The 27969-nt window shown below is 38.6% G+C and overlaps 1 protein-coding gene across 4 annotated transcripts; it reads left to right on the plus strand.

Annotated features, from left to right (window-relative positions):
* The first annotated feature begins 494 nt into the window (after positions 1–494).
* Positions 495–21852, plus strand: FAM174A (family with sequence similarity 174 member A). 4 transcript variants are annotated; one of them, XR_011050131.1, is made up of 4 exons: positions 495–778; positions 8934–9068; positions 13830–13913; positions 17624–17694. XR_011050131.1 is itself a non-coding variant. In XM_068423784.1 (3 exons), the coding sequence occupies exons 1-3, from the start codon at positions 501–503 to the stop codon at positions 21790–21792; spliced, it is 432 nt and encodes a 143-aa protein (XP_068279885.1). In that variant the 5' UTR covers positions 495–500; the 3' UTR covers positions 21793–21852. The 4 variants fall into 4 exon arrangements, 2 of the variants coding, with proteins under 2 accessions (XP_068279885.1, XP_068279884.1); XR_011050130.1 differs by lacking the exon at positions 17624–17694 and adding an exon at positions 9175–9287 and having other exon boundaries at positions 13830–14212; XM_068423784.1 differs by lacking the exons at positions 13830–13913; positions 17624–17694 and adding an exon at positions 21774–21852.
* The last annotated feature ends 6117 nt before the right edge of the window (positions 21853–27969 follow it).

Below are 27969 nucleotides of genomic sequence, written 5' to 3' on the forward strand. Positions count from 1 at the left end.
AGCAGAGGCAGAGCAGGTAGCAGCGGGTGCCGCCACCTGCAGCCACGCCTCTGCACGCACCCCACCCACGCAGCCCACGCAGCCCCTGTCCCGCAGACGCTCGCGGAGCCTAGCAGTTGGCGGGCCCGGCCACACGCACAGCATCTCAAGCGCTGCCGGCGGGCGCTCAGAGGGAGGACAGTGGGCCGCCTAAGAAGAAGGCAGCACGCTGCAGTGCCGGGCGCCGAGGTCCCTCGAGAGCGTATAGAACCCGCGCCCCCTGCGCCCTGCCGGTGCTCCAGCTCCCACCGGGCTCTGCCCCGCCCATACACGCCCTGCGCCACGTGACTGCAGCCGGGAGCGGGGCGGGGTGTCCGCCGGCGCTTCCATGGCAGCAGCAGGCGCCGGGCGAGGAGCGCTTCCGCTTCCGGCGGCCAGGCGGCGGCAGGGGCCGGCCACGCTTAAGCTGCGCCAGGCGGCGGAGGGATCTGGGCCCGCGCCGGGCAGGAGGAGAGGGCGACATGTGGCTGCCGTTTCCCTGGCTCCTGGCGGGGCTGCTGCTGGCTGCCTGTTGTGGGGAGGCTGCGGTGGCGGCCCTTTTCCCCGGGAGTGCCGCCACCGCCTCCCCGCGCCCCACGGAGGTGGCCGGCAGGGGCGCTACGCGAAGCAGTAGCAGCAGCCGCCTGGCCGAGGTGTCGGCGCCGCCCGAGCAGGGCCAGCCCATGACCCAGCGCGCCCTGTCCGTGCTGGTGCTAGCCAGCGCCGCTCTCATCGTCTACTTCGTGATCCGGACCGTACGGTGAGGGAGGGGGCCGCTCCCGCTGGAGCGCTGCCGCGGGGAGGGGGTGGGTGAGCGAGGGAGGCGCTGCTGCTCCCTCCGGGCCACCGTGGAGAAACACTGCACCGCCGAGAGGCCGGGGCGGCCCTGCTCCTGCCGACGCTGCGCCGGGCCCGCCCGGTTGCGTTGACTGTCAGGGTGCCCTCGGCTTCTGGCTTGGGGCTGGCGAGCGGGGCCTGTGTCCGCTGGTGGTGGAGAGTGCAGCCGGCTGAGACGTCTGGGAAACTCCTGGTGCCGCCTCCCCGCCGCGTATTGGCGGAAGGATGCTCGGTCGAGCTATGCTCACAGCAGTTGTACCACTAATCAGTTTCGGGCCTTTCCTGGCTCCCTCCTGTTCTCTTCAAGTGGACTTCTCACTACTGACATCCATCAGTCCACCTGAATTTAACTTTGTACGTTCTGTGGTTTATCTTTGTCCGTTTGCAGACTTCTGTTTCGCTGAGATACCGAATTTGCCTATCTCTCCGTCTTTGTCAGTATACATCTAGAAAGATGTGCTTTCTTTTTCAGTAAATTTCTCTATTTCCTGCTGTCTTAAGAAAAGGGCACTTAAAAAGCTTGCAGTATCAGTGACCTGTCTTTATGTTTCTCATGGAAACTACTGACTGCATAACCCTACATGCTTTTACAGTAAATTACAGTGTTTGTCACTGTGCTTCGTTGTCCTTGCACTTTCTATGCTTAAACTGGGAACTCTTCTGGCCAAGGCCCAGTTGTCTGATTATGCATAAAGAACATCTATTATGCAGTGAGTTCTCTATGTACTTTTCATTATATTGAGATATACTGGTGGTTAGCGTGTCCAGTACCTTCACCATTTATTCCAGAAAGGTAGTTGAAGGACAGTAGTCTCTGTGGAGCGCTTACTAAGACATGCAGTCCGTGTAAACTAGGATATCCTGATTGCTCCATAGCTCTTACAGATCACTCTTGAGCAGCCTTCAATCTTATTTTCATTAGAATGCATATCTTGATGATATCATATCTTAAAGGAAACACCGTGATCTTTTAAGCAAGTGAAAATGGACAAGTGCACTTCTCAGTGTTGTGGTTCCTACTAACAGGAGCCTGTTGTATTTGGAGTTTTAGGATGGAAAGGCCAAATAAGTAAATAAAAGCCTCTCGTTGCAGGAACTGGAGAAGGAAATTCTCATCTACTGCCATTATTTTCTGGGTAAGTGGCAGTATTTGCTATTCTGGTTTTGGCAGTAGGAAGGTTGCTTTTCTGCATTTGAAACTGAAGTGCTGTCTTCTAGGTGCTATTGTAAACAGGAAGGTTAAACCTTGTGTTATTCTGTAATTCTGCTGCATCTTTCTATTACATCTTGATTCTGAAATTTGGAATAGATGAAGCATATGCTTTTGAATTTGAACTTGTGGCCAAAATGTTCTTGGCAATAGTCATATAAGAAATTTAAGGTTTAGGAAGAAACCTCACTGTTTCCTTTTGAAAGATTTTCTCAGGAAGAAACCACATGTATTGTTGTTATCAGACATAAAAGCTTCAGGGCTTTTTACAAACTTTCAACTAGGTCACCCGCCAGTGGATGAAGGGAAGGTGATGGATGTTGGTTTTCTGGATTTTAGGAAGCCTGTTGATACTGTCCCTCACAGCACCCTTCTGGACAAGTTGTCCAGCTGTGAGATGAGCGGGTTCACGGTGCACTGGGTGATGAACTGGCAGAACGGCAGAGCTCAAAGGGGTGAATGGGGCTGCATCTGGCTGGCGACCAGTCACCAGAAGTGTTCGTCAGGACTCAATTTTAGGGCCAGTCCTGTTCATATTTATCAACAATCTGGAGGCAGGTCTTGAATGCACCATTAGGAAGTTTGCTGATCATACCAAACTGGGAGGTGCTGTTGACTGTATTGAGAGAGAAGAGACCTTGCAGAGGGATCTAGATAGACTGGAGTATTGGGCAATGATCAATGGCATGAAATTTCACAAGAACAAATGCCAGACTGTGCACCTGGGACAGAGTAATGCTGGACAGAAGTATAAATTGGGAGAGGAGTGGCTGGAGAGCAGCTCTGCAGAAAGGGATCTGTGGGTGCTGGCTGACAGTAAGCTCAATATGAGCCAGCAGTGTGCCTGGGCAGCCAAGAGGGCAAGCTGCGTCTTGGAGTGCATCAAACACAGCATAACCAACTGGTCAAAAGGGGTGATTACCTGCTGTATCCAGCATTGTTGTGGCCTCACCTTGAGTACTGTGTGCAGTTCTGGGCCCCAGAATTTCAAAAAGGATGTTCAGGTCCTTGAATGTGCACAGAGGAGGGCAACAAATGTCCTATGAGGAGCAGCTAAGGATTTTGAGTTTGTCCAGTTTGGAGAAAAAGAGGCTGAGGGGCGACCTCATTGCTCTCTACAGCTTCCTGAGGAGGGGAGGTGGAGAGGGAGGTGCTGGTCTCTTCTCCCTGGGATCCCGTGATAGGATGCATGGGAATGGTTCAAAGCTGCGCCAGGGGAGGTTTAGACTGGACTTCAGGAACCATGTGGTTAAACACTGGAACAGTCTTCCTAGAGAGGTCGTCGATGCCCCAGGTCTGTCAGTGTTTAAGAGGCATTTGGACAATGTCCTGAATAACATGCTTTACTTTTGGTCAGCCCTGTATTGGTCAGGCAGTTGGACTAGATGATCATTGTAGGTGCCTTCCAGCTGAAATCTTCCCCTTCCCTTTCCCTTCTCTCTTAATATATACACACCCTTCAGCTTCGTTTATTCAGAGGGAAGATCTGTAATGTAAAAAAAAAAAAATGTTTTTTATGTTCTGGTAAAGACTTTACCTGGAAAAATCTAGCTACTCTCTGTTGAGATACCTTTAGCCAAAGATTTGCCTGATTCAGGAAGGTAGCAATCTCTTCCTTTATCAGTTGGATACATGCTGATAAAGGTATGACTTTTCTGTTTTCAGAGCCATGTAACTTTCTTTGACAACAGTGCCCTGAAAATATATTATCAAGAAAATCTTGTTCAAGCTGATCTAACTTTGCTAATGTGGCTAACACTTAACTTCTCTCCATGTAGGAGATGAATTTTGGTTGGGAATGATTATGTAAACTATAGCAATTTCCCATCGACCTTCCAAAGTGGTACTGATGATGATGCAATTTCTCTGTCAGGAAAAAAGATAATCTTAATTTCATTTCTAGGTTTTTATAGGGACTTGTTGTTTGAACCCTCTGATAATAAAGGTTGGGCTGCTTGTACCTCTCCTCTGGGTCCACTAAGATGCTTAGTTTGGGAGGTATTGTTGATAGTTGTGACAACTGAAATGGGCAATCAAAGAATGACAGAGGCTGGCGGACAGCTCTGGAGATTGTCTAGTCCAATTTCCTGCTTGTGGAAGGGTCACCTAGAGCAGGTTGCTCAGCTCTTGTGCAGTTGAGTTTTGAATATTTTTAATGATGCAGATTCTGCAACCTCTCTGAGCAACACATTTCTGTGTTTTACCACTCTCACAGTAAGAAAGTATTTTTTTTTTCTGTTGATGCTGTTACTGTTTTGTTTTTTTCCAGTCATGCTGGTGAAAAAAGTTTTTATTGTAGTGAAGCCTTAGTCTTTTCTAGAGTCTCTTGGTCTGGAGGTCTTGCTTGCACAGGCTTGTTTTGCTATAATAGCTAATTCTGCCAATTACAATAAAAGTTTTTGGCTTTTACGGATTTTTATTTTGGTATATATCAAACTCCTTTTATAACAGAAGATTTGCAAAGAATAAAGTATGTAGCACCAAAATCATACAGCACATCCATCAGAGCTAGGAATAAGAAAACTGAGACATAGTGTAGTTTTATTGCCTTTTTTGCTTCTTAGCTTTGATACTTACATAAAATAATCATGTGTGTGTTTGCCTTTCACGATGCATAGAATGGCTAAGGTTGCAATTCATACATCCTTTTGGTTTTTCTCCCTGTTAGAGAGTTCTCTCTGTCTGGAGAGTTTTGTTTTTTTAACTTAAAGCCTATTGCAGACAAAGGTCTTATTCTATGTTTATGTAGGAACATAGAAGGAAGAAGTAGGAAGAAGTGTGTGCCCTTAGATATTCAGTCTTTCTGAGGTGGTGAGAAAACAGGTGTAGCAGATGAGGTGAAATAGCTTTTCTTCTTTTTAGAGAAAAGTGTGCTACATAATTTGGCATGCTAAGAAAGACATCCAAAATACGTTTCAGTATGAACTGTGTATCCTGGTTTTAGTTGAAAAGAAATTTCTAGGAAGTTATTTATAAACCTTTTGAAGGGTGATTACTAAATGTTTTTTACGGGTGTGAAACCTGTAGCTCATGCATGCCTTTCACAAAAGAAAGGCTCGGTTATCTTCACGTAATAACTTTATGAGAATATTTTTTGTAACGGACATAGCTCATAGTTCAGGGAAAATGAATTTAGTTAAAATATGCATTATGGAGAATGTGAATTAACTATACCGTATTTTGTAGCACAAGGTATGAGAAAACTTTAGGATGGAAGTTTGCCAGCACTGGGTCAACTCTGGGACAGATAAAACTTAGTTCTGTCACACAGACTGTTAGTGAACGCTTCCATGATGTTTTTGCTGAACTGTCAGTGTTTCCCGTAACTTACCCAGCTATTTGAAAGTAGTCTGTCTTTGGAACTATTGAGCAAGAAAATGTGAGTTTCACTTTTGAGAAGGCATATACTGGCCCATAAGTAAGACTTGTCTGTAGGTTGAGGTGATGGGAAAGCTGCAGTTTCCTTGGCATATACTTCTCAGAATTCTCTAAAATATTGTGAATATTTTATTGTGTGGTGAGCTGGGGAGGTTGGTTTATTAGAAGTTTACTAACAGTAAAAAGATTCCAGTAGAAAGACACTTTACCTAAAAGGACAGGGTGATTGGCAGTTGCTACTTTATTGAACTGAACTTGTTTAACGTGTTTATGGCTTGCAGCAAAGGTAGTACCTTACACCTGGACAGATTAGGATAGTGTAATATAGCTTGTTTGTTCTCCCCTTGTATAGGTGGAAACGACTACAGGAAAATGTCATTTTGTGCTAACACTTCTTTTTAGCATTTAGAGACATTTATATGTTAAGCTTGCAGTTTGCAATGAATATGCGGTATATGATGTGTGTAATCATGGCAGGAATTCTATATGTGTGTTGTGAGTCCTGGTCAATCTTTTATTAATCTAAGTAATTCTGTTAGACCAGTGCTGCCGTATTTGTCAGTCATCTTCACTCATGGCACTAATACAGTATGGATTTATCCCAGCCTTTTAAATTTAACTTAAGTTTCTTGAATTTGCGTGGAGTGGAATGCTATTACAGTAGACTAAGGAAGTCTTGAACTTTTTGGAAAGCACTTACAGACTTGATTAATAGAACTAGTTTCTCTGTGTGATTATTAGCACTGAAAAGCCATCTCGTTCGAGAAGAAAACCATGGGTGTTCTTTAAACTTGACCTGTTGTTTTGCTTCAGTTTTCAGTTTCTTAACATACTTTCTGCCTTTTTTTTTTCCACCAACATTTCTTGGTTTTCTTTAACAGTCTATTATCTATGCCATCTCTAATGTTAGTCAGATAATATCTGTTCATATTTGCTTCTGGATTCCTCTACTGCTGTTAGCTGTATTTGAGGGGGGATTGGGACTGAGCATTTAGAAATATAGCATTAACTTTTAAATCCATTTTCATAACTTCATCGTGTTAGACCCCAGGGTATCTGTAGTAACTACAAAGATAAAAATTATCCCTGTTAAGTTCATGAGAGGCATAGAGAGGGCTACTGACTTTAATGAAAATAGGATTTTGTCCTAGATTTTCTTCCTAACGGTCACAGGGTAAAAGGTTTTAAGTTAGTTTTTGTTAACACTCATGACACTGCTCTAGTGTCATAGTTATGACCATACATGTATGTTGCATAAGCATGTTCAGTATCCTTTTAGCTTTAGTCTTCTGACTAATCTGTATATAGAGAAAGTTTTCATGTTGCAAGTAATTATTTTATCGCTTTTTCAACAGCATTTCGATGAATCTAGAAATTTGTGCCAGCCTTGTGATAAGAAGATGTTTTTTTGCATTATTTGCAATCTGGACACTTGCTATGACTGTCTGAAGTTATTCTTGACTCATAGTAGTGACTCACTTTCCTTTTTACCCCATTAAGTAAAAAACCTAAAGGGTATTGCGAGATTGACAGAAATATTGACTATGCAAATAGCATGAACTGCCTTTCCTTCATTTCCTATTTTATTTGTGTTCAGAATAATTTCTACTCTGTTAGACTGCTTAGCTTTTACTTCAGTAAAAACAAAACAAAAGACACAATATGTGTGAAACAGCCATGGTTTTCATCACACTTTCACCGTAAAGCTTTAGAATTTTCTTCTACTTGGTGCTTTGAAGTATACAACTTCTTTCTATGTTGAGGACTAAAGGCCAGATGAAATGAAGGAAGAAAATGGAAGGAACTTCATCTTGAACCAAAAGGTGAAATTTGCATCTTTGTTATTAGCCTTAGCTTTAAATAATCAAGTTAGGTACTGGAGTTACAGAAGTTGTGCTAAAGCACTTAAATGCCTGACACAACAGTTGCTGCTGTTTCAAATCATAGTTGAGGGTGGAGGAAATGATCGTGCTCATTATTTCTTTTTATAATATCAGAAGTTGAAGCACTTTGAAGAAACGTATGTATTTTATACCCTTCCCGTCCTAACAAGGCTGCATTTGCTTCTCAGTCCCAAAAGAGGTCTAATTCAGTGGAGTATAATATAAACCAATACTGGATGTTGCTGTGTGTTCTTTCAAATTTGCTCTGGTGTGAAAAGGTGAGTGCTTTTCCAAGTTGCATGTTAAAAGAAATTCTTCAAGCACACCAGAGTTCAGGACAGGATCTGAGGCTGAGCATCTCAGTATTGTATTTGGTACCTCTTACAGGGTGGTTAAAGTGGTGCCTCAGTGTGGGGCAGAGAGGTGACTATGCACAGTGTAATAATAATATATTGTACATAGTATGGTAGTACATACTATAGTAGCATAATATGTTATACGTAAATAATATTTTTGATTATTAGCTCTGAAATATCCAGTATTGAAGTTTCTGAATGTTGTAAACACCTTTCCTAGGCACCTAGTTTGGGTTTGTAAGTTCTGGAGTTCGTAAAAGGAAGGGCTACTATCACCTTTAAGTTTAGCACTGAATATCTAGAAAGCAGATTTTTTTTTTTTTTTTTTTCCCTCCAGTAGCTTTCATGTAGCTGCTGTTTGCTAGTATACGTAGTTTGCTGAAAGTGACTCTGTCAGCATTTTGCAAACAGATGCTTTTGCATAGTGTTTGCTGAGTGGCTAGTGATCTGAGTTCCTGACTGTCAAAAACTTGAGCAAGGCATATTCGATGCATATAGGAAAAGTTCTGCAAAGTCAAACAGAATGGTTCAGTGTGTCTGGGGCTTACGTGGGACCCAGACCCATTCAGAGAAGCCATGGAAGGTGAGAAAAGCAGATGCAAACAGTCTGTTCAACTGCAATAAGCGCTGTGCCTTAATCATGAGATGTGAATCACTACCTCTTTCTTCCACGTTTTGTGAAGCGTACAGCACATTGACTCAACAAGTTCTCTCTTATTCCGGAGTGTAATTATAAACAATGTTTTTAACTTGGTAGCTATAAAAGACTTTACAAATGATGATAGAACATTTCAGTGTCACCCATGACTTATGTTACATCTCTGCTGTAGTTTTGTTGAGTTTCTCTCTGATTTGATCTGCTGTTCTATAGACTTGCATAAAACACGTAGAAAGACATTTTTTTTCTCATTGTAGGATGTGCGGGAAGTATGCTTTTGCATGTCTTTTTACCTGGCTCTTGCATTTAGCTACCAAATGCCTGTATAGACTTTTTGTATTTACTACAGTAATTCTGTACAAAACTACAGGTAACATTCTCATGGCCTTAAACATTTAATGTAAACTCTTGACAGAATTGTCTGACCTCTGAATTTCATAGAGCTAAGTGTGTACATTTTACATATACTAAGTTTTTAAAAATTTATGGTAAGTATCATTATAGCTGTATTTTAAGGGATAGTTTTCTTACATTGCTGGAATAGAAAGTAGAGAAGGATTCATAGAACGTAAATGTTTTAAAATACATTTCAGGCTCAGAAGGCGAAACAGAAAAACCCGAAGATACGGAGTTTTGGATGCAAACATAGAAAACATGGAGCTGACCCCATTAGAGCAAGATGATGATGATGATGATACAACACTATTTGATGCCAATCATCCTCGAAGGTTTGTATATAGAAGCCGGCTGTACTTCTAGCAATAGAAGTGAAGGAGTATGGATGATAAGCAGTTTCACTGAGAAAGCTCACTACTGTGTTTCATATGCATGTAGCTGGAGAAGGGATGTCAAGATCACTTGAAATTTAAATGGGCAAGAATTTAGTGGGCAAGAGGATAAACACCATTTGTCTTCAGCATGTGAGTTCCAGAGAAATGGAGAGGAAGGTAGGATATTTTTGTAACAAATACAGTGTCATTATTGAAGCTTATGTTAAAGTCGACAACTAGCTTTTACCTTTTTTTTTTTTTTTTTTTTTTTTTTTTTTTAAGATTCTGGAGTCGCCTCGGTTCTTCCTGTGTATTCTCTTCTATGAGTTCTGCTTCTAGCAGCTTCGTTCTGCTTTCTTGTCGCTAAAGTAGTCAGCAGTTAGTTGATGATGATCCTGCACCAAGTTTTAGATTTGGTACAGCTGCACAGAAAGGTTCCTGTTCTTAAGTCACTCTCTGAAACTATGTAGATACAGGAAGATTTTGTTATATTTCCTTATCATCCTTACACTTGAACATTATTATCAATTCAAACTTAAACTTATGCAATTCAAACTTAAAAAAAGGTTTTCCTTATTGAGTAATGCAATAAGAGTGCACATGCAAAGACATAGTAAAACATTATACTGTCATACTGTCAAAAAATAATACTACTGTCAAGTATCAGAAGAGATAAAATGATGAATTCTGCCAGTCACGGCTAGTAATTGATTCAGCACTGTTTAATGTGAAACTGAATTAAGTCTCAAGCAAAACAATTCAACAAATGCGATACATGATGTCTCAAATGAATTAAAAGTATTGGAGTAGTAAGTCAGATGTTCTGCTGTTTATTAGGAAAAAACTTCAGATGCAGTTCTGGAACTTGAAGTGAAAGGTTCAGTCTTTTTTAACTTTGTCTCCTTAAGGGCAATCTTTCAGATTAAATTTTTTTCATAAGTCAAAGCTGCTCTTTCCTTTTTCTCTCCCCCATACATTAGAAGAAACTAGTTGGAGTATCACCATTTATTGCTCCTCTGCATTAGAGAGTCATGTGACACTTATGGTTACCCCATATTACTAGTCTTGCTCCAGTATAAATTATGCCTATTATGTAATTTTCACATTTTATCCAGGAATTCCCTTGATGTCTCTCCTAGATCTGTTAAGTTCTCTTGTAACTCAACATACTTTTTAGACTTTGAGATATTTGATGACCAGTTAACATGATACTTCCTCATAAATGTTTATTTACAGGAGTATCAAGTAACCTTTGTACTATGAATGAACATGATAATATGGCTAGTCCTCATTATCAAACTGTATTATACAATTAACAACAGTGTTGTTGTATTCATGTTCTAGAGGTTACTTCATACTCTTGTATGCTTATATGGAGATTAAGCATAATCATTATCTGTTGTTAAGCTTCAAGGAGCTGATTATGTTTCAAGAACAGTATTTTATCTAAAGGGGCTATACTATTAATATGTTAAATAGGTATATGCACTGTGTCTTCTAGTGCAGAGGAGGCTGTGTTAATAAGTGGTATTGAAATATATGTCTTATGCATGTAGATATGTGTTCTGATTTTTTTTCAGCAACTTATAATAACTTAGAATTTATCTATTTTGGAAATTTTAGGGGGATTATATTAAGCTTTCCAGACACTGAAATGGCAGTGTGCGTCTTTTAACGCTACTCTTTTACCTTAGTACGTTGCTGTCTAGATTTAATTCTCTTTCTACAGATAAATCTAAAATTCCGAGCTTGAAGCTTACTGTGTTTTAAGATTAACAAGATTGTATTTTTGAAGTCTGAAGCTACAAAACGACCCCAAAGTGTCAAAGTGGTTGTGTCTGTTTCTTTAATTTTTTTTACAGACCTTAAAATAGAAGCAATGAAAACCCCAGAGGGAAAGTTCACTAAAATAATAATCAGAAGTTCTTATCTGGTTTACACACTTCAGTTATTTCATTCTTGGGTATTTCATTTTTGTCCCTGACAGGATGTATAACGACAAAACAAAAGTGAAAACAGTAAGAAAAGAAGTATGGTTTAGATTGAGGTCCTTATTTTTCTTTTACTTTTCCCTTTTTGCTACACAAACATGCTAGGGTGATACTGGAGTGTATATATGCTCGTTAACTGCCTATCAGTTTAAAGAGACAAACCTGAGAACTTCTAAAATCTAAGCAGGGCTGTACCAAGGGTCCTATATATTTCTATCATGGTTATTCAATGAGGTAGAGCATATTCTATTCATTCCCCTTCAAAATTTGTCTTGGAAACTCATACTCAATGAAGTGGTTGTCTTATGGATTGCCCTACCGCTAGTCCCAATATGGACCTTGTCAAATTATGTCCTAAATTAGTGGTTTTGCCTCTACACTTTCTGTGGTTCTGTGGTGTAAATTAATTCTGTTTATGATTAAGAAGTTAACTTGCATTAAAGCAAACTGTAACTGTAGACAGCAGCTTTGAACTGCACTTGACCTTAACTGTGATAACGACAAAAAATTCACATTATTAGTGTTGTAGTTGGAAAAAAAAAAACCCAAACAAAAAACCATGCCAAAAAAACCTTGTACTAATTTCCAAATACTTAGCCCCTCTTTAAATTGAAGTACTGCAGCAGTTTAGTTTAGCTGTACCAGGTAATTTGGAAGTATTTGAAAGTAGATTACTGATCCAGACCATTTTAAAAATAGTCCTTTGGATGACATATGTTGCAAACAGTTTGAATACATCAGTAGTGTTTCATTTAGGTGATGGTGTAGCTATTGTAAGATAAATCAAATGTTTATTTTAATAGACACAGTTCCTCACACAGTGTGATATCTTTTTGATGAAAAGTTCTGCTAGATAAGTAGTATTTGATTTTAAAAGCATCAACTTCAGATATTGGGAGCTCAAGAAACAAAGACTTCAGTTATGTTTAGTCAATAATATGAATATACTCCATTTATGTATCTTGATAGCTTGCTGTGTTCTCCTTTATGGGGGGAAGCTCTCAAAAGTTACTTTTTATCTTGAAACAGTGTTTGTGAATAGGAGGAAAACAGTGCTGAACAATGTGAGTGCACTCCACAAATCTCTGTAGAACAGCTTGATAAAATGCTGTCCAAACTTTGCAAGCGACGGCATTGCTGGGAGGGAAGTTTGAAAATTAATGTAGAGTACCTTAAAAAAAAAAAAAAAAAAAATCCTTAATTGGGAGTGTACTTTTTTCATTTAATTTCTTTCCCCTTGTTTCAACTAAGTGTTTTGCATCTGCATTGAAGCTTAGTAATCAATCTTCATATCACTGCTTAACCAAGAATGACCAAAGGGAGCACAAAATGCATAAGTAATCAGAGTCGCTGAGGACAACTTGATGATAATGATACTCAGATATTCTCAGGAGATGTCGTTACACTTTGTCCTGACATTTGCAGTAATTCAGAGGTGTGATTGGTTTGTTTTTTTTTTTTTTAAGGTAGCTTAAATATACAGTCAGGCTTGGAGCAACTAACTAGGGAACAAGGAAGAGGGGCTTTTAGTGTTTTTTGTTTAGTCCTTTGTTAAGTAAATCACAGTTGCAGTTTTGCTTCACCACAGCCAACAATCAGATTATTCAGTTCATAAGTTTCTTACCCTCATAACTCATCATGCAAAGCACTAAAAAACTAAACGCTGTTTAGGAAATTCTAATCTACATGTTATGGTGGGTTCATATACATTTGTTATGGACAACAAATTATATAAATAGTGTTCTATATAGAAACTAGTTGTCTTTTTTCCCTCTTTCTTTATGACCTGTTAATAGACTGCAGTAGTATCCACTCTGCTTTCATTTTTCTAGACTAAAACAATCGAGCCTTTTTTAAGGTGATAGCTACAGCACAGTATGCATATGTTAGAAATCCCTATTGGCTTGTTTAGGGTTAGCTGATAAGTCTACTTGACTCCAAGGATAAGCAGAGAAACTGGCTTCTCTGCTAAAATCAGCATAGCAGTGTTAGTATACTGATGTGCTGATATGGTTATTACTTTGAGTATTGTTGCTGTTTTCTTTCAGCTGTATGAAAAAAAGCCGCAGTGTCCTTTGCTGGAATGTAGATGCAGTGTATTACCACTGTTGTCATCACCCATATAGCTAGTCTCTGCATCTCGTCAGTTTGGGGCATCATGGGATGTTTTAGCCATTTTGTTCAATAGCATACTATTACATGTCAAAGTTTTAAATTCTAACCTTTGATTTCTCACCATGCAACTTTGCCTACACGTCAACTGAGGTTGACATCCTAATGTCACATCTTTGTTTTTCAAAGGTGTATCACACAAATAGTTTACAATCCTCATTGTCACTTCACACACACTACTTGCTGCACTGTAAGGCACAAGGAAAAGAACTTAATCTATTTTTGATAGCATTCCAGTTATGGAATGCTACCAAGAGTTACCAAAACTTGAATAGGAACTCAGGAGCCTTGGAAGTTTAAAAATATATCCAACATGGTAAACCCCATTTTTTTTGTAAGTGAGCTGTCTCTCTATTTGGGAGGTTTAAATGAATGGAGATTTATGGCACTCTGCTTCACAGTAATATGGTAAGTACGAGTTTTTACAGGCAAATTTAATAATAAAATGTTACATCTCTACAGGTTTTTTCATAGTGCTTGGTATTCAAAAATGTAGGCTGAAGTTCCCCTTGAAACAGGGCATTTCAGATTAATGCATCCATTTCTTCTGTTGTAGAGAAGTACGTGCCTTTCAGTGAAAGAACTTAATCTTAGAACCAGAGAAGGAGACTGCTTCATGAGAGGAATAAGAAGCAAGAGGGTATGCGAGTTGGGGGGGCTAATTTAATTTGTGTATATTATGGCATCCTTAATTTGTTGCGATAAATACTGTACCAATTTGTTGTACCTTTTTGTATATAGAGGATTCTAAATGTAAAGCCTGTGGAGAGAGAGTGCACTAAAATGAAAACCTATTTGTAAGGGAGATTACTTTTAAAACAGGGTATTTTTTGCTTGTTGCAAATCTTGTATGCCATGAGTGTGGTATACGCTTTTTCTGCAGTAATCTGGAATGTTAACAGATTTTTTTGCTGATATTGAATTGTAAGTAAACTTAGCCTCTGTGGACTCCTCAGAATTGTTAGAACTTGGTTTTAGTTGAGGAGGTGCTTTATCCTTTACAAATAAAAAGCCAAACTACTGCCTTTTGTGTTGAGACTTTTTTTAAACAGAATTAGCATGTTTTATAAACTGTAGTGAACAAATAAAAGCTTTTTACAGTGCTGATAGCATTTAGCGTGATACTTTGACACTTTATAGATTTTAAGAATATTAATATGATCTTGTAAAACACTACTGTAACATCTTTTAGCTGTTAAGACTACTGATTACAGGTATTGAGTCAATTTTTTTGGGAGGTCCATCTTCAACTTGTGTGAACAGATGTTGCTCACCAACTTTGGGGTGCTGCTGGTGTAGTCCATGCAGTGTCAGGGTTCAGACCTATGGTGAAGCAGACATAAGCCCTTGGGCAGCCTTATTTACTTCTGTACTCTTCAGACAGTCTAGGTCAAATACTAAATTTCTGTAACTCTGAAAAGAAAAAGTGAAATCAGAAGCAGCTGTTACTATGAAATGTGCGTTAATATTTACATTAATGTAGTTGGCATCTAGCAATTATGTTTATTTTTAGGTAGTGCCATAAAAATTAATAGAGCAAGCTTTAAGACCTGGAAGACATAATCTTTTAAAAATGTGTTGCAGTTTCCACAGGAATCTTGATAATGCAGACAAAATGTTCAAATTCCAGTTCATTAAAATTACTGTGTAAATTTATTGTTAATTCTGTATATATCTAGTATCAAGGCATAAACTTGCTATGGCAGCATTGGTGGGACTGGCTGTTTCCTGAAAGTTCCTGTGTTATGGGCTATGGGGAAAGAGGGATTATCTTTCCTGTTTCTTCAGTCCCCTCTTTGTGTTTGAACAAAGAACAAAATAGGAATACCTTATCTGTCTTTGAGGTTATTTCTGCAGTGACAGGGCGGGGAGGGGGTCTGCTGTAAACTTTTTTAAACCCTGTACAAGCCAATTTGCTGTACTGAAACACTTACTTTGCCCTATTAACAACTCAAATGAGGTCCAAAGTAATGGATGCCAAATCAGCCTCCCAAGGTAATTTTCGTCTAGAGTTGCCCATGTGTCTCACACAACTAGGAAATATATTGTATTTACGATAAATGCAAGTCTTTATTTTGCTTCCTCTCCTCTTGTACCCAACTTTTTCTGCCCATATTTAAAGATAAAATTGACATGAAAACCCAGTACTGATTCTCGGAGAGGCTTAGTTGGGGAATCTAGGGACATAGTGAAGAATAGGTGTGTCATAGGCTGCAGGTGAGAGAGCAACAAATGGTAGAAGGCAAAGCATGTTGCTTCGCTGTATAAAGGGGACCATTGGTGTTAAAACTAAACATAATTGCAATCTTTCTTTAGATTTTAGTTCTTCCAGCAGTGGCACATGTTAGCCCTAGCAGTAGAGACTGTCCTCCTGACATTCTAGAATTAGTTGTTTTAATTCTGTAGAGTCTTTGTAGGCTTTGAGCCAAATACATCCTGAGGAGCTGTTATGCTTGCTAAGCATAGATGCTTAAGCTGTTTGAGTATGTTAGAAACACTGGAAATGCAAACACTCAGTTTGTAAGCTCTCATGTCTCCTGCAAGTAAATATTGAGATTTTCCTGGAGAAAAACCAAAATAGAAGAGGTTATTTATGTTTCTAAGCAAATTTTCTAGGGGGAAGACACCAGCAAATTTTCCAAAAGATTAAGTGGACTTCTTGGATTCATGCCTTCAAAATTGTGAGGATCTATTTCATAGGACAAGTGTTTATATAAAGCAGTTATACAACTAGTAATAGGTTGTGACAGTTTTGTTTTCTGATATGCCCGGTACTATGTGATCCATAATACAAACTTCCTCAGCCTTGTCCAGACGATATGTAATTTCAATAACTGAACTCGCTCTCATTGCTTTTGCAGACACAGAATTAGCCAAAAAAACCAGTGTTGTATGTGTCTTGGTCTTAACAGTTGGAAATCTGCTCTGAATTATGTGCAGCCCCTGTTGATATGTGCAACACCATCAGTAGTATTTCCAGCTGTGGCTGAAAAGCTATTCTTATGGTAGCCTAACATTCTTGCAAAAATTTTGGGAAGAGTATGCTACGTGAGAGGCCAGTAGCTGACCTGTATATAAATGGGACTAAAGTTTATATCAAGTGTACTTATCACTTTACAATTTGATGTAAAACACAAGGTTAAAAAAATGAAGACAATTAATTATGAAATGTATAACTGAGTAGCCATGTATGGAAAGTTTTATTCCCATTTGAGTCAAGATGTTAATAGGCCAGTAAAGAATGGGAGCTGATCTGCTGAAATAAAGCTCCTTAAAGATATGAGATAACCCAAGTTTAATGGGAAATAAGTGGGGGGAGAGGCTAGATTTCTTCGGTAACTTGAATTTCTGGAGACAGAAATGGAATGTGGAGAAAAATCTTGGAAGACTTGAGAAAAAAGTTTGTTAAAAGACACCTTTACAAATTTTACAGTATTAAAGCTATCATGGTATACCTTTTATTCTTTATTTGGGCTTTGTGGCTTTTTTTGTTCATTAGTGTAATTTGAGACATAACATGTACAAGTATATGTAGTTCCTGATCAAGTCTGAACATATTAGTTCATTACATCAATAGGATAATGGAGTATACACCCTCAGATACTATGAATGGGTCTGAGAATGAGAAATCCATGAGTCAAAAGAGGCAGAAAGCATTTTCATTTTTCTTCTTGACCAGTAAGAGCCAGGAAAGGACTCTTAAAATATAAGCCAACTGAAAGACCCTGGTCTCAAAAGATCTAGTGTGGCTGGACTGCTTCATAGTTTTAGAATAGACTGCTGTTTGCTACAAACTTCTTGTCTCATGGTGCAACTGATGATGTTCCCAGTTGTTAGCTGCTAAACCTATGCAGAATTGACGCAGATCTTGCTGGAGTGCTGTCCTCTGATGAGATTTTTGCGTGATTTTTCGTTGTTCATGTTTAAAGAAAAGTCAATATCAGTTCAACAGGTATACAATTGGATCGTGCGTTGTACGAAGAATTGCTCATTTCTAACGAACACACTCTTTATTCATTCCACAGCTTTTTCTTTAAAAAAAAAAAAAAAATAGCTTGTAAGTAAGGTAAATGGTATTTATGAGGAATCTTAATGAAACTCATAGTTCTAGGGGTTTTAGACTAGCGCAGACTTCTGCAAGTGTTTACTTCATTCAAAAGCCTATATGCCACAAATGTTTTGAAACCTGGAGATTCTGCAGAAGTGCAATATGTTTGCACTGATCTTATTGTCTTGAACCTACTTTGGCCACTGTCCAAGAAAAGATGCATGGCTAGGTGGATTTCTATTCAGACCAAATACAGCTGTTCTTAATTTGTGCTCTGATAGAGTCCTCATCTTTCTAAACAGAGAAAACAGTTTTGTGAAGATACACATTAAACCTTCTGATCAAAATGGGAACAAATATACCGACATTGTTGCGATGTTTCTGAAAGTTAGTCTTGCACCTACAAGTATGAAGATTGTTTAGGTAAGTTGAGAAATCTAGTTCAAAGCTTAACTATCCTTTCTAGCAGATTGGCTTTTAATTTTGTTTTTCCTGATGTGTAATCTAAATATTTTTAGTAATTTTAAGCCTGTTACACTTAAGCTATAGTGAATGGTAGAACGAGCTTTGTTCTCTGGCAGATCTGCCATATATTTCAAGATCATATTCCCCCTCAGTCCTGTCTAAACAATGCATCCTCAATTTCTTTCCTAGTACTCTTACAGTGTAGGTATGTAATACATTTCATTCTGGAAATTAAGCAGCCGGTTCACACACTCCATGAACTTCAGTCTCCAAAAGAGAAGATGGTGGATGCTGTTTATGAGATGGCAGCAATGGAAAGTATGTGTGTAATGTCCATGTACGTAGCCTACCTATCCTTATCCCTGCAAAATATCACTGCCTTTTTACTTCATTTATTGAAAGAACTAATGGGGAATCAGCTGTTTACCCACTAACCTGTGTGGTTCCTAGCACAATGTAAAAGGCTTTCAATCTACCCCAGTAGTGTTGCAGTGAAAGTTTTGAATTAAAGTGTGCTTAAGCATGCTAAATGATACATAATCTTAAAACTTATATATGCATATTGTATCTGGGTATATGGCAATGTTGGGCCATGCAAAGAAACCAAGCCAGGAATAAGCCAACTTAAATACTGAAAGGAGCTTATCTGCATCAGCTCAGTACTCTATCTGGCCTGTTTAACAGGTCTCTTTCTTATCCAAGTCAGTTTATCTGGTTGGATCAGATATTTCTGAAGTGCTGTTTTATGCCATGTAGATTTAGTTTTCAGACAGCAGTAGTTACAGCTGCTTTTTCCTGCTGAAGCAACACTTGGCCTTAATCCTTATGCGTCTTATCTGAGTGCAACATGCACGTTTGAGTTTTTCTGCTGATATTCACAGCTGTCAAAATAATGGTTGGTGTTTCCCCTTAAGCACAGTGTTCCCCTGTATGAGATGGAAGGGGATGGTCTGAAGTCTTAGCTGTTAGCTCAGTGATTGGAGGCTTACGTGTAACTTCAGTCATTTGCATCCAATTAATTTTCGGAATTTTACAAACATGAGAAAAACTTTTTTCCTTTCTCTCCTGCCCATATAAAAGATAAGTTATATTTTCAATTTTAGTGCTCTAAATAACTTTTATTGATTTAGGGCTTTAGATTTTGTGGCAGCATCGGAACCTTTCAATACTAAAAAGTAAACATACAGAAAATAGAGTTCTAAATTATATATGAATAACTACACATCTGCTCTATATCTGCAAGCAGGATGGAGGTTCTAGAGCTTTGTTCAATCCAAGCTGGGAAATGACAGCATTCATTTTCCCAGAGGTACTATGAGAGCAGGGCTTATTTGCCTGAGCAGCTGTGGGCTTCTGGCTCCGAAGTTATATGGTCTCTACTAACATAATACAGACATATCTGAGCTCCAGTGTGCAGTATTGGTGTAAGCGAAGTGTTTATAGTCTTCTGGATATAAATAGCAGAGAGTGATTAAGATTTTAATTGATTACCTTGGCAACCCCAGCTGTCCTTAAGAAAAACCCTTTATTTGACTTGTGTTGATGTAAGTTTCAAGAAAAAGCTAAAGTAGGGTATATGAAAAACTTGTTAATTATAAAATGTGTTGTTCTTTATTTTGCTATTTGAATATAAACTGTTGTCCTTGGTGCAGACACATCTGTCTTTAGCCCCTGAGAAACTGAAATATTTATCACACTGTTCTGCCCATTTGCATGGCTAGATACCATAACTCAAGCCACAAACAAAATTGTTCGTAACATTTCAAATTTTAAATGAAAATAAAAATTCCCATGCTGGATTCAGTTTTGTCTTCTTTCTAAAATCATAAAGGGCAAAATTCTGATTAAAAAAATGCAAGTCTCAAAGGTTTGGTTTTGGTTTTTTTTTTCCCCCTCTCTGATTCATTATCTAGGACTTTAACCAAACAGTTTTTCTAGAAAAAATAAGTTTTAGGATTGAAAATTCAGGCCATCTAGCAGGGTAATGTTTCAGTTGTCACTGTTCTGTCACTTCAGTTGTGCATTTGAGTGCAAGAGGTGTTAACGGTCTCTGTAGTAAAGTAACTGTGCTCAACACTCCTTATGCCAAAGTGTGAGGCTTGCCTTGAATATGAAATTTTAGAGCAAAATCCTGTTGAAACATTTAGGATTGTCACTTTGTTTCTTTTCTCACAGCAAACACAAGTTCAGTTTTGGTTGGCATACATGCCATTCTCCAGTGAGCAAAAGCAAGAGAAGGCCACTGTGAATGTGTTTTATTTAGCAAAGTTAAATCTACAGGTTCTTAAAAATACATTTCTAGTTAAATGGTGAGGTGATAATCGTTTGATATTCTCAGGATTCAATTTGAATATTTGGTTCAGAGAATATTTTTCTTTTAAAGTGTCAGACTGACATTGGACTACAGTCTTGTGTGTAGAGGAAGCAATATAAACTTCTCTGTGCTTCAGAGTGAAGCTGCAACTCTTAACAGTGGAAGGAAAAGAGCACATGCTTTGTACATGCTTAGCCCATGACCAGCAAAACCATTTGGGGTTAATATTAGTCTGACCTATTTTGACCGTTGTTTCTTGTGCCGGTAATGTCCTTTACACCCTTCAAGATCGTATCCTGTTGACATGTATTCTAGAAATCTTTGTGGCAGACTTGTCAGGGACTATGTGACCATGCATGGAAATACATCCCCTTAAAAAATGTGCAGCATATGCAAGGCCTCCAAGGCATACATGTCTCTCTTCTCCCTAGCTAACAATCATGAATCTACTACCTAAGGTGGTATTTGATCTCAGGAAGAGGTCATAGGGCTGAAATATGTATGCTATAAGAACTTTACTGACATGTCAAACTCATCTTTTCTATTTGCTTGTACCAGCTTGAAGTTTACAAAATGAGCTACTGACTACAGCAAGACTTTCAGAAGAGTGCTGGTGGTTGTGGGAGGAAGTTGGTGCTTTCTCTTGCCTAATGTCCTGAAATACAGAAGGATAGTCAACGTTCAGCCTCTGTGTTCTTAATGGGAGAAGTGATATTCTGTTACCAACAATGATGAAAACAGAAGGACTCGCAAGCTTTTATCCCAAGGATACTTCTGGGTGATGTCACTGATATACCTGGCACAGTGGTGTGACGGCAAATATTCTGTCAACACTGACTGATCATCTGTCCACTGACATTACCAGCCAGAGCCATATGCCCACTTTGTTGGGGTTGCTGCCAAATAGTAGTGCAATATTCCTTCCAGAATATACTCCCTAACGGCCTACTACTAGCTCCTTGGCTGAGCTGGCTGGTAGCCCAAGCCTGTTTTTTTTTTCTCTTTTACCTGTCTGTTTTTAGCCAGCATGTTAGGCACCCGACCAACAGAGGTAAGGCAGTGCTGCTGACAATGTTGTAGTTGTCCCACACTTGAAACATGTGCTAGCTTATCACAAGAGACAGCTACTGGAGTTCTGATATACATCAGTGTTGTTTACAGCCAGTAGGCTTAATGTAAGTATTCATGAATCACTTCTGCTGAGGCACTGTTGTCATTTCGCTCTATTCTTCTTTGGGTTGTGACAGCAGGCACCCTGTGTTAATCACTGGGTTTCTCGTCTACGGGCTGGCAGTGTTGGAGCTGGGATGTGTCCTCAGTTCTGTGGGCCTTACACTAAATTTTTCAGGTGATGCTACAGACCTTGTTTATAATTATGTTAACTGTGCAGTACTGAACTGCTGTGCTGCTCACCCCTTGAAGTTTAGTGTTGCCTGCTTCTGGATTGCAACAAAAGCCCAGAAAATGCAGGTTGCTGAATTGTACATAACACCAGCTCCAACAATGGGCTCAGGAGCTGGTGCTTCTGCACCCAGAAATGTGTGTGTACAGAAATTGAGGGGATAAGCCTGTATACGTGTAATTTTTTAACAATGGTGTATGTAGGTTCAAAAACTGCCTTTTAACAACTCAAAACTACTCAGACAACAACTTACTCTTTTTTTTCTGACCAGATTGTTGCAGATTCAGTAGCTGCCTCTCTTGTGCTTGACTAGATGTCTCTTGAAGTTCTACTTGGTAAAAGCGCTGACTTCTCTACCTCCGCCTTGTAAATCATAGGTAGGTGCACCATACTGGTTCAATGAGGTTTGTGTGTATCTTGAGAGTAAATGGCAGACAAAGCTTAAAAAAACCCGCATGGTAGATGAGAGAGGTGCTGATGAGTTGGTAGTGAGAAGGGGCCCAGAACAGACTTGCCAGACTTAGAGCAAATCTTGTAAGTTTAACATTAGGTCATGCCTTCTTCATGTCTTAAATCTTGATTTAGCAGTCACTCTGTGATTTATTAGCATTGGTATGAGTGGAGATATATTGATATCTTGTCATGTGGGAATGTTGTGCGCATATAGTTGAAGCTGTGTAGCCTAAATAAACCCTTGGGAATAAGGTGGCAGGCTGACCTAGATGTAGTCACTCACGCATGTGCAAACAGGACAGTTGTGTGAGTCATAGTCTGATATTTGTGACAGATGTTTTTCTAAGGTGAATGCATCTGGGCAACCAAACTCATTTTACATAGACATAAGCTCAAACAGTCAGCAGGTAATAACATTTTCATTTCAAATCTAGACTTGATGTGAAGGAGCAATCTAGGCATGATGATTTTATCTCTCACTACAATGTAGTTAATTCCTTCTTAGGGAGGTCTAATTGAGATAGATTCTTCTACATTCTCAACACAGTGTGCTAAGAGGAGAAAGAGTTTATTTACAAGCAATGTGCACATTTAACTCCTGAATAACTGCAGTACTCACAGCTCTTCCTTGCAATATTCTTACTGCGCATTAATGTTACCACTTATTTAAAACAAACAAACAAACTTACCAAAGCACTTAATCATCTGCTTAATTCCCACAGAGGTCAACTGGATTTAACCTATGTCTAACATCTCTGCTCAGCTAAGATCTTGAGGTATTGTAAATTATAGTAAAGGTATTCCAGTTTGTCTGAAAAAATCAGGTAACTGTACCAGGCTACTGGAAAGCCATTCCGTGTGGTAGTATGCAGGCAGACACAATACCTGCTCATGTCAATAAATCATATGTTACTCAGTGGTACTAATTGAAATTTGACAGACCATGGAGTTTTGGCTCACTCTGAAGCAGATGTATTTAAATGATCACTTGCAACATAACAAAAGAACCTGCAAACCACTTTCATACGAAGAAGTTGCGAACCACTGTCATCACGTGTTCAATAACAGATACTCAGCAGGTTAGATGCTTCAGTGTACCAAGAAGAGGAACACTCATTCGACTTAGAAATGACAATTACAAATTTAATGGCAGTATGCAATATTGAAAATTTAACTGCATGCTGTGTTAAACTTTATTCTTTGTTTTGTATTAAAGTAAAAATTTTAATCAGGTTTCACTAGGCAATTAAATTCCTTGATATCTTCAAAAATAAATTCATTTGCTGAAAGGTTCTTGTTTGATATGAGTCCGTGTTTAAGACAGACGTAAATCTTCACATGCATTCGATAACATCTGTTTCAAGTAATCTAATGTTACTAACCATAAGCTTAGTAACAGATTACTGCTCTTCATGAGCAGAAATTTGGTTTTCCCTTTTTTGCTGTTTTGCATTTGCTTAGAGTAACAATGGTCTGGATTTACACAGCTCTTTTTTTTTTTAATCTCAAAACCTTTTCAGTAACAGTTCATCTCTTAGTTGAGAACTGATAGTCAATATTTATCTAGGCAACATTTCAAATGGAAGTTCTCTGACTCGTTAGCTTTTCTCACAACTTGTGTATGTGTGTGTCCACATTGCATACAAAGAAGTTAAAAATAGGTGAAGTTACAATAAAAGATCAAGAGCTTAAATGTTGGTAAGTATCCTGCAGGTTTTCTGCGTAACCTTAATTTAATTCTCGTGTATAAACATAATGATATTATCATTATTACTGAATATATAACAGTTTTTCCACAGGACTTTCCTTGCTTACTGCAGGGCGAAGAAACCCAATTAATAAATCAATTCAATATACTGTTTTCCCACACATTTGCATGAATTTGGCCTTATTTCTGAATTCAAATTTTTTCTACATAAACAATGACTACTTTCCTCTTAGCTTTCTTCTAAGACACTCATGCCGATAGTAGCTTAGACCTTCAAATAAATAAAACCAAATCGATTTTCACAGAAACAACAGTAGTTCTGATTCACATTTTACAGATAGGGTACTTAGACTGTTAGAGACTAAAATGTTACTAATTTTAGTAAGTTTGCTTCAGTTAAAACAGCGGGAAATTATTTTTCAGGGCGTTAAAGCATTTCGCATGTTCCAAGTATGTGGTGTTTTATTAATCTTTGTGTTGTAAGGACTTTTACAGATCAGAACCAGAATCTTAATTTGATCAATCAGAAAATGAGAAATGCATAGTGAATGACAAACTGGACAAATTCTTGAGGTAAAAGATTTGTTTAGCATCACCTGGAAACCCAGTGGCAGAGGCTGGAGTAGAATCTGTTTCTGCAGATTATTGTTCAATTTTGTTTACCTTTCTTTTTCCTTTTAACCTTGTAACAAACTGCATAGATCTTTAATCACCATGGATCCCTAGTGTACTAGGGATCGCCTAGTATCCTCAAGTGTACTCCATCTGGTAAGCTGAATGAAGCAGGGTCCTTTGGAAAAAATACTTTCTGATTGTGTAGTAAAGGACTATATTGCAGTGCATGTGCACAAGGGGGCAACTTTCTTCTGCTATAATTAAAGACAAGTTACTTGTCTTTGGAGACAAGTAATCAGGAGAAAAAAAGGAGAATGAACTTGGGAACTGTTAAGTTTGTGGTTGTTTTGGAAGGGAATATTTTATTAAATATTTTTCTGAGAGAAGGGGGGTTTCTTTGAGGGTAGGGGATATGAGATGATGTGTTGAGAAGAAAGACCAGTCTTTGAAGGTGCTTTCCACAGGTTTCAATTTACTTCATTCTCTGAGAGAAACTAATTCTGAATTTATTTGCTTTGAATAACCTGTTACAAAGCTGGATCTGTGAACTGCATGAATTATCTAGAATTCGATAGTTATTGCTCGAGGATGACTGGGCAGGAATATAATGCTTGGCAGACCGAAAGGTTGAAGGAAGCATTTATCTGGCAAGAGTAAATTTTAAATTCTGTCTGAGGATATGCTTTACTCCAGTTTGTAATAAATGCATGTTAGCAATCTGGCGTGCTAAGTACATCTGTGTGCTCTGTTTTATAGATACCTGGTTTGTTTCCTTCCCAGCCACTTCTGTTTGGTTTTATTTTTTACCTACAAAATGCTTCTGACAAGAAAAATAAAGGTGCCCTGAGCAGAATCAAGGATTTACTGTGTGTGGTTCAACATCAGTGGTTCAACATAAATATAATAACAGACTAATAGCTTAGAAACTAAGCAAGAGATAATAGATAAGAAGCGGCAGTGTCTTCATTTTATGGCTGCAAGATGTAGTGTCCACTACCAACTGCCACAAACTTTGCATGAGGTAGGGAGATCACAAACTCTGCTAGTCTAACCACTTCTGATCTTGCACTCAAGAAGTGAGAGCAGGAGCTTTCCTTTTATATTTCTTATGAAGAAGTAATTAAAGGATGTAACAACTTTATTTAAAGGTCAGTTTTTAAGTAAGGTGTCTTTTCTGAACTAGGGAAAGGTATGTCCCATCTTACTGTGTAACACAAATTAGATGGTTGGGCTTACTCTTCCTGTACTAAAGTAGACTCTGTTGAATGTCTAACCAGTGTAGTTATACGTAGATAAATAATGAAATATGAGAATAAGAAAGATTCATTTTTTTTCTGAATGAGGAATTACATTACCATTTATACCTAAACACCTAACAGGAAGTCTGGGGATACCGGATTCCAGAGGACACTGCAGAGCCTACCCACAATCAGTGCAATCCTTGGGCTGGACTAACAGGCAAATTAGGGGACCAGCTGCTTGCCAGGGAGAGATTGCTCCAACATGTCAGTCCTAGACGTAATTACCGATGTTTGAGGCAGAGGAGAAGAAATTAATGCACCAGATTCCCATTTGCATGTCTGAGAATAATATTGCTTTGTCATAGTGGGCTGAATGTGCATAGGCATGACACTTTAGGGAGGCTGAGTCAGAGCAGCTGCAAGTGAAAAGGGCTTGCAGCAAACCAAGAGGCAGCAGATGACTTCCCGCAGTCAGAGGTCCTGAAAAGAGTTTGGATCCCTCAGCCATACAAGGGACAACCAAACACCATGAATTTCAGCGCTGCTTGTCTCTTTTAGGCCACAGCAACTTGAGGAAGTAGTAGATAGCCAGGAATTAATGTTACTGGTGACTTAATCCTCCTGAAAGGAAGTTGAATCCCTGAAAAGGGATGTGTATACAGAGCTCCACTTTGCAGATCAACCAAAGTTTGTGGGAAAATTACAATGCATGTTTGCTGATACTTAGTTTGAGTCACTTTAATGTTTAGCAATTTACGTTTGTTATTTGGTATCCAAGGTTTCCTTGCCTGAGTCCTTTCCTTCCTTTCCTTTAATTAAACATGGTTTAATTCTCTACAGGAATAAACTTTTTTTTTTAAATTAAAAAAATAGGCCTTGATTTCCTGATATTCTGGTATGTAATAGCTTAAAAATTTTAAGGATCATCCTTACTGTTTTCTTGACCAGAGGGTGGCAGCACTAAGCGTCAAGCCTTGGGCTCCCTATTTCAAGGGGTTCACCAACACCTGGAGGGAAGAATGAGGAGCAGCAAACCCTCCGATGAACCCCAGATGCAACTATTGAGAGCCCCAGGGCTCTCAGTATCTCCTTTTTCTTTTTGTTTGGAGTCTCAGTTCTTAAGCAGAGTGTCAATTCTAGTTTCAAGTTTATTAACAAATGGAGTTTCTGAAAGGTTGCTACAACTTGACATCCGTGCACAAAAACAATGATGGTGTTAACTTTTGCTGGAAGTGGCAGGAAATAAGTATTCAAATGAAAAAAAGGACTTTTTTCAAGCTGTAAAGGAGGAAATCAAATAGGATGCAGCAACTAGTAAACCAGGAGAATGAATTCTCCAAATCCACTCCAGAATTTGCCACAGAACAGTGAATGAGTGAATACCAGGAACAAATCTTTCAAATATATTTCAGATATGAAGGATGGGGAGAGAAAATAATTTTCGTTACATTTACATGACATACATTGTACTCTCAAAATTATCTTATTGTTCTCAGTTGAGAACAGCTGAAGTTACCTTTCTCTAAGACATAATGCTATTTTTATTGAGTGATGTATTAAAATGATGTATTTTAAGTATAGTGATTTTGGAATTATGATTAAAAATGTAACAGAACTACTCTATGCCTTATAAAATATACTATAAAACTTCAAATGCACAATATATCTGAATTTTGGAGAACTTTGGCATTCATGAGACATTTTTTAAACCAGTAAAGTAAGACTTCACTTTTCGTCCTCTGAAGAAATACTTTCATATTGTAATGAAAGTATTTATTCTAAAATATGGTCAATCTTGTTCTATCAAATAACTCATGTATTATCAATTAATGGAAAATATTTAATGGTTCTTTTTTTCCTCTTTCCTCAAACAAGCCAGGGTTTTCTTTTTTTTTTAGGCTTGCATTTGGACAACTAAAGGATGACAAGCCCCATTTATTGAAAACTTTAATGCTGCTGAAAATTGTGTGTTTTTCTTGCATTATTAAGATCCTTCTATTCTTTTAAAATCCTAGCAAGAATTACATCCTTAGTTTTGTTAGTGTCTAATGATTAGGAATCCTGGTGAGGACAAGCTAAAGAACTGCTTAAATGCGCTGTAAATATTCACTTGAATCCTGTTTTATGTAGTGTGCCTGCTGGCAAGAGTGATTTATAACTGACCTACAAAGGAACTCTGACCTACAGAGTCAGAGTTTTTTCATATTTATTTAAATGGTTTTTAGTATTTCCTACTCTCTTTCACTATACTGCTGCATAAATGGTTTTCTCTTTTTCAAATCACACCATGTTCTTTGAAGACCATTTCTTACCTCACATATTTGTGTTACTTCTCAAGGCTAGATTCTTAAAAGGACTTAAAATAGGTCTTAAATGCAACTGCTATTCTCCTCATCTTAGTGCAACATCCAGTTCCATAAAATTCTTTCTCAGTTGCTGCGCATTCCTGC

Source organism: Nyctibius grandis, chromosome Z, assembly GCF_013368605.1.
Source record: "Nyctibius grandis isolate bNycGra1 chromosome Z, bNycGra1.pri, whole genome shotgun sequence".
Taxonomy (NCBI): Eukaryota; Metazoa; Chordata; class Aves; order Nyctibiiformes; family Nyctibiidae; genus Nyctibius; species Nyctibius grandis.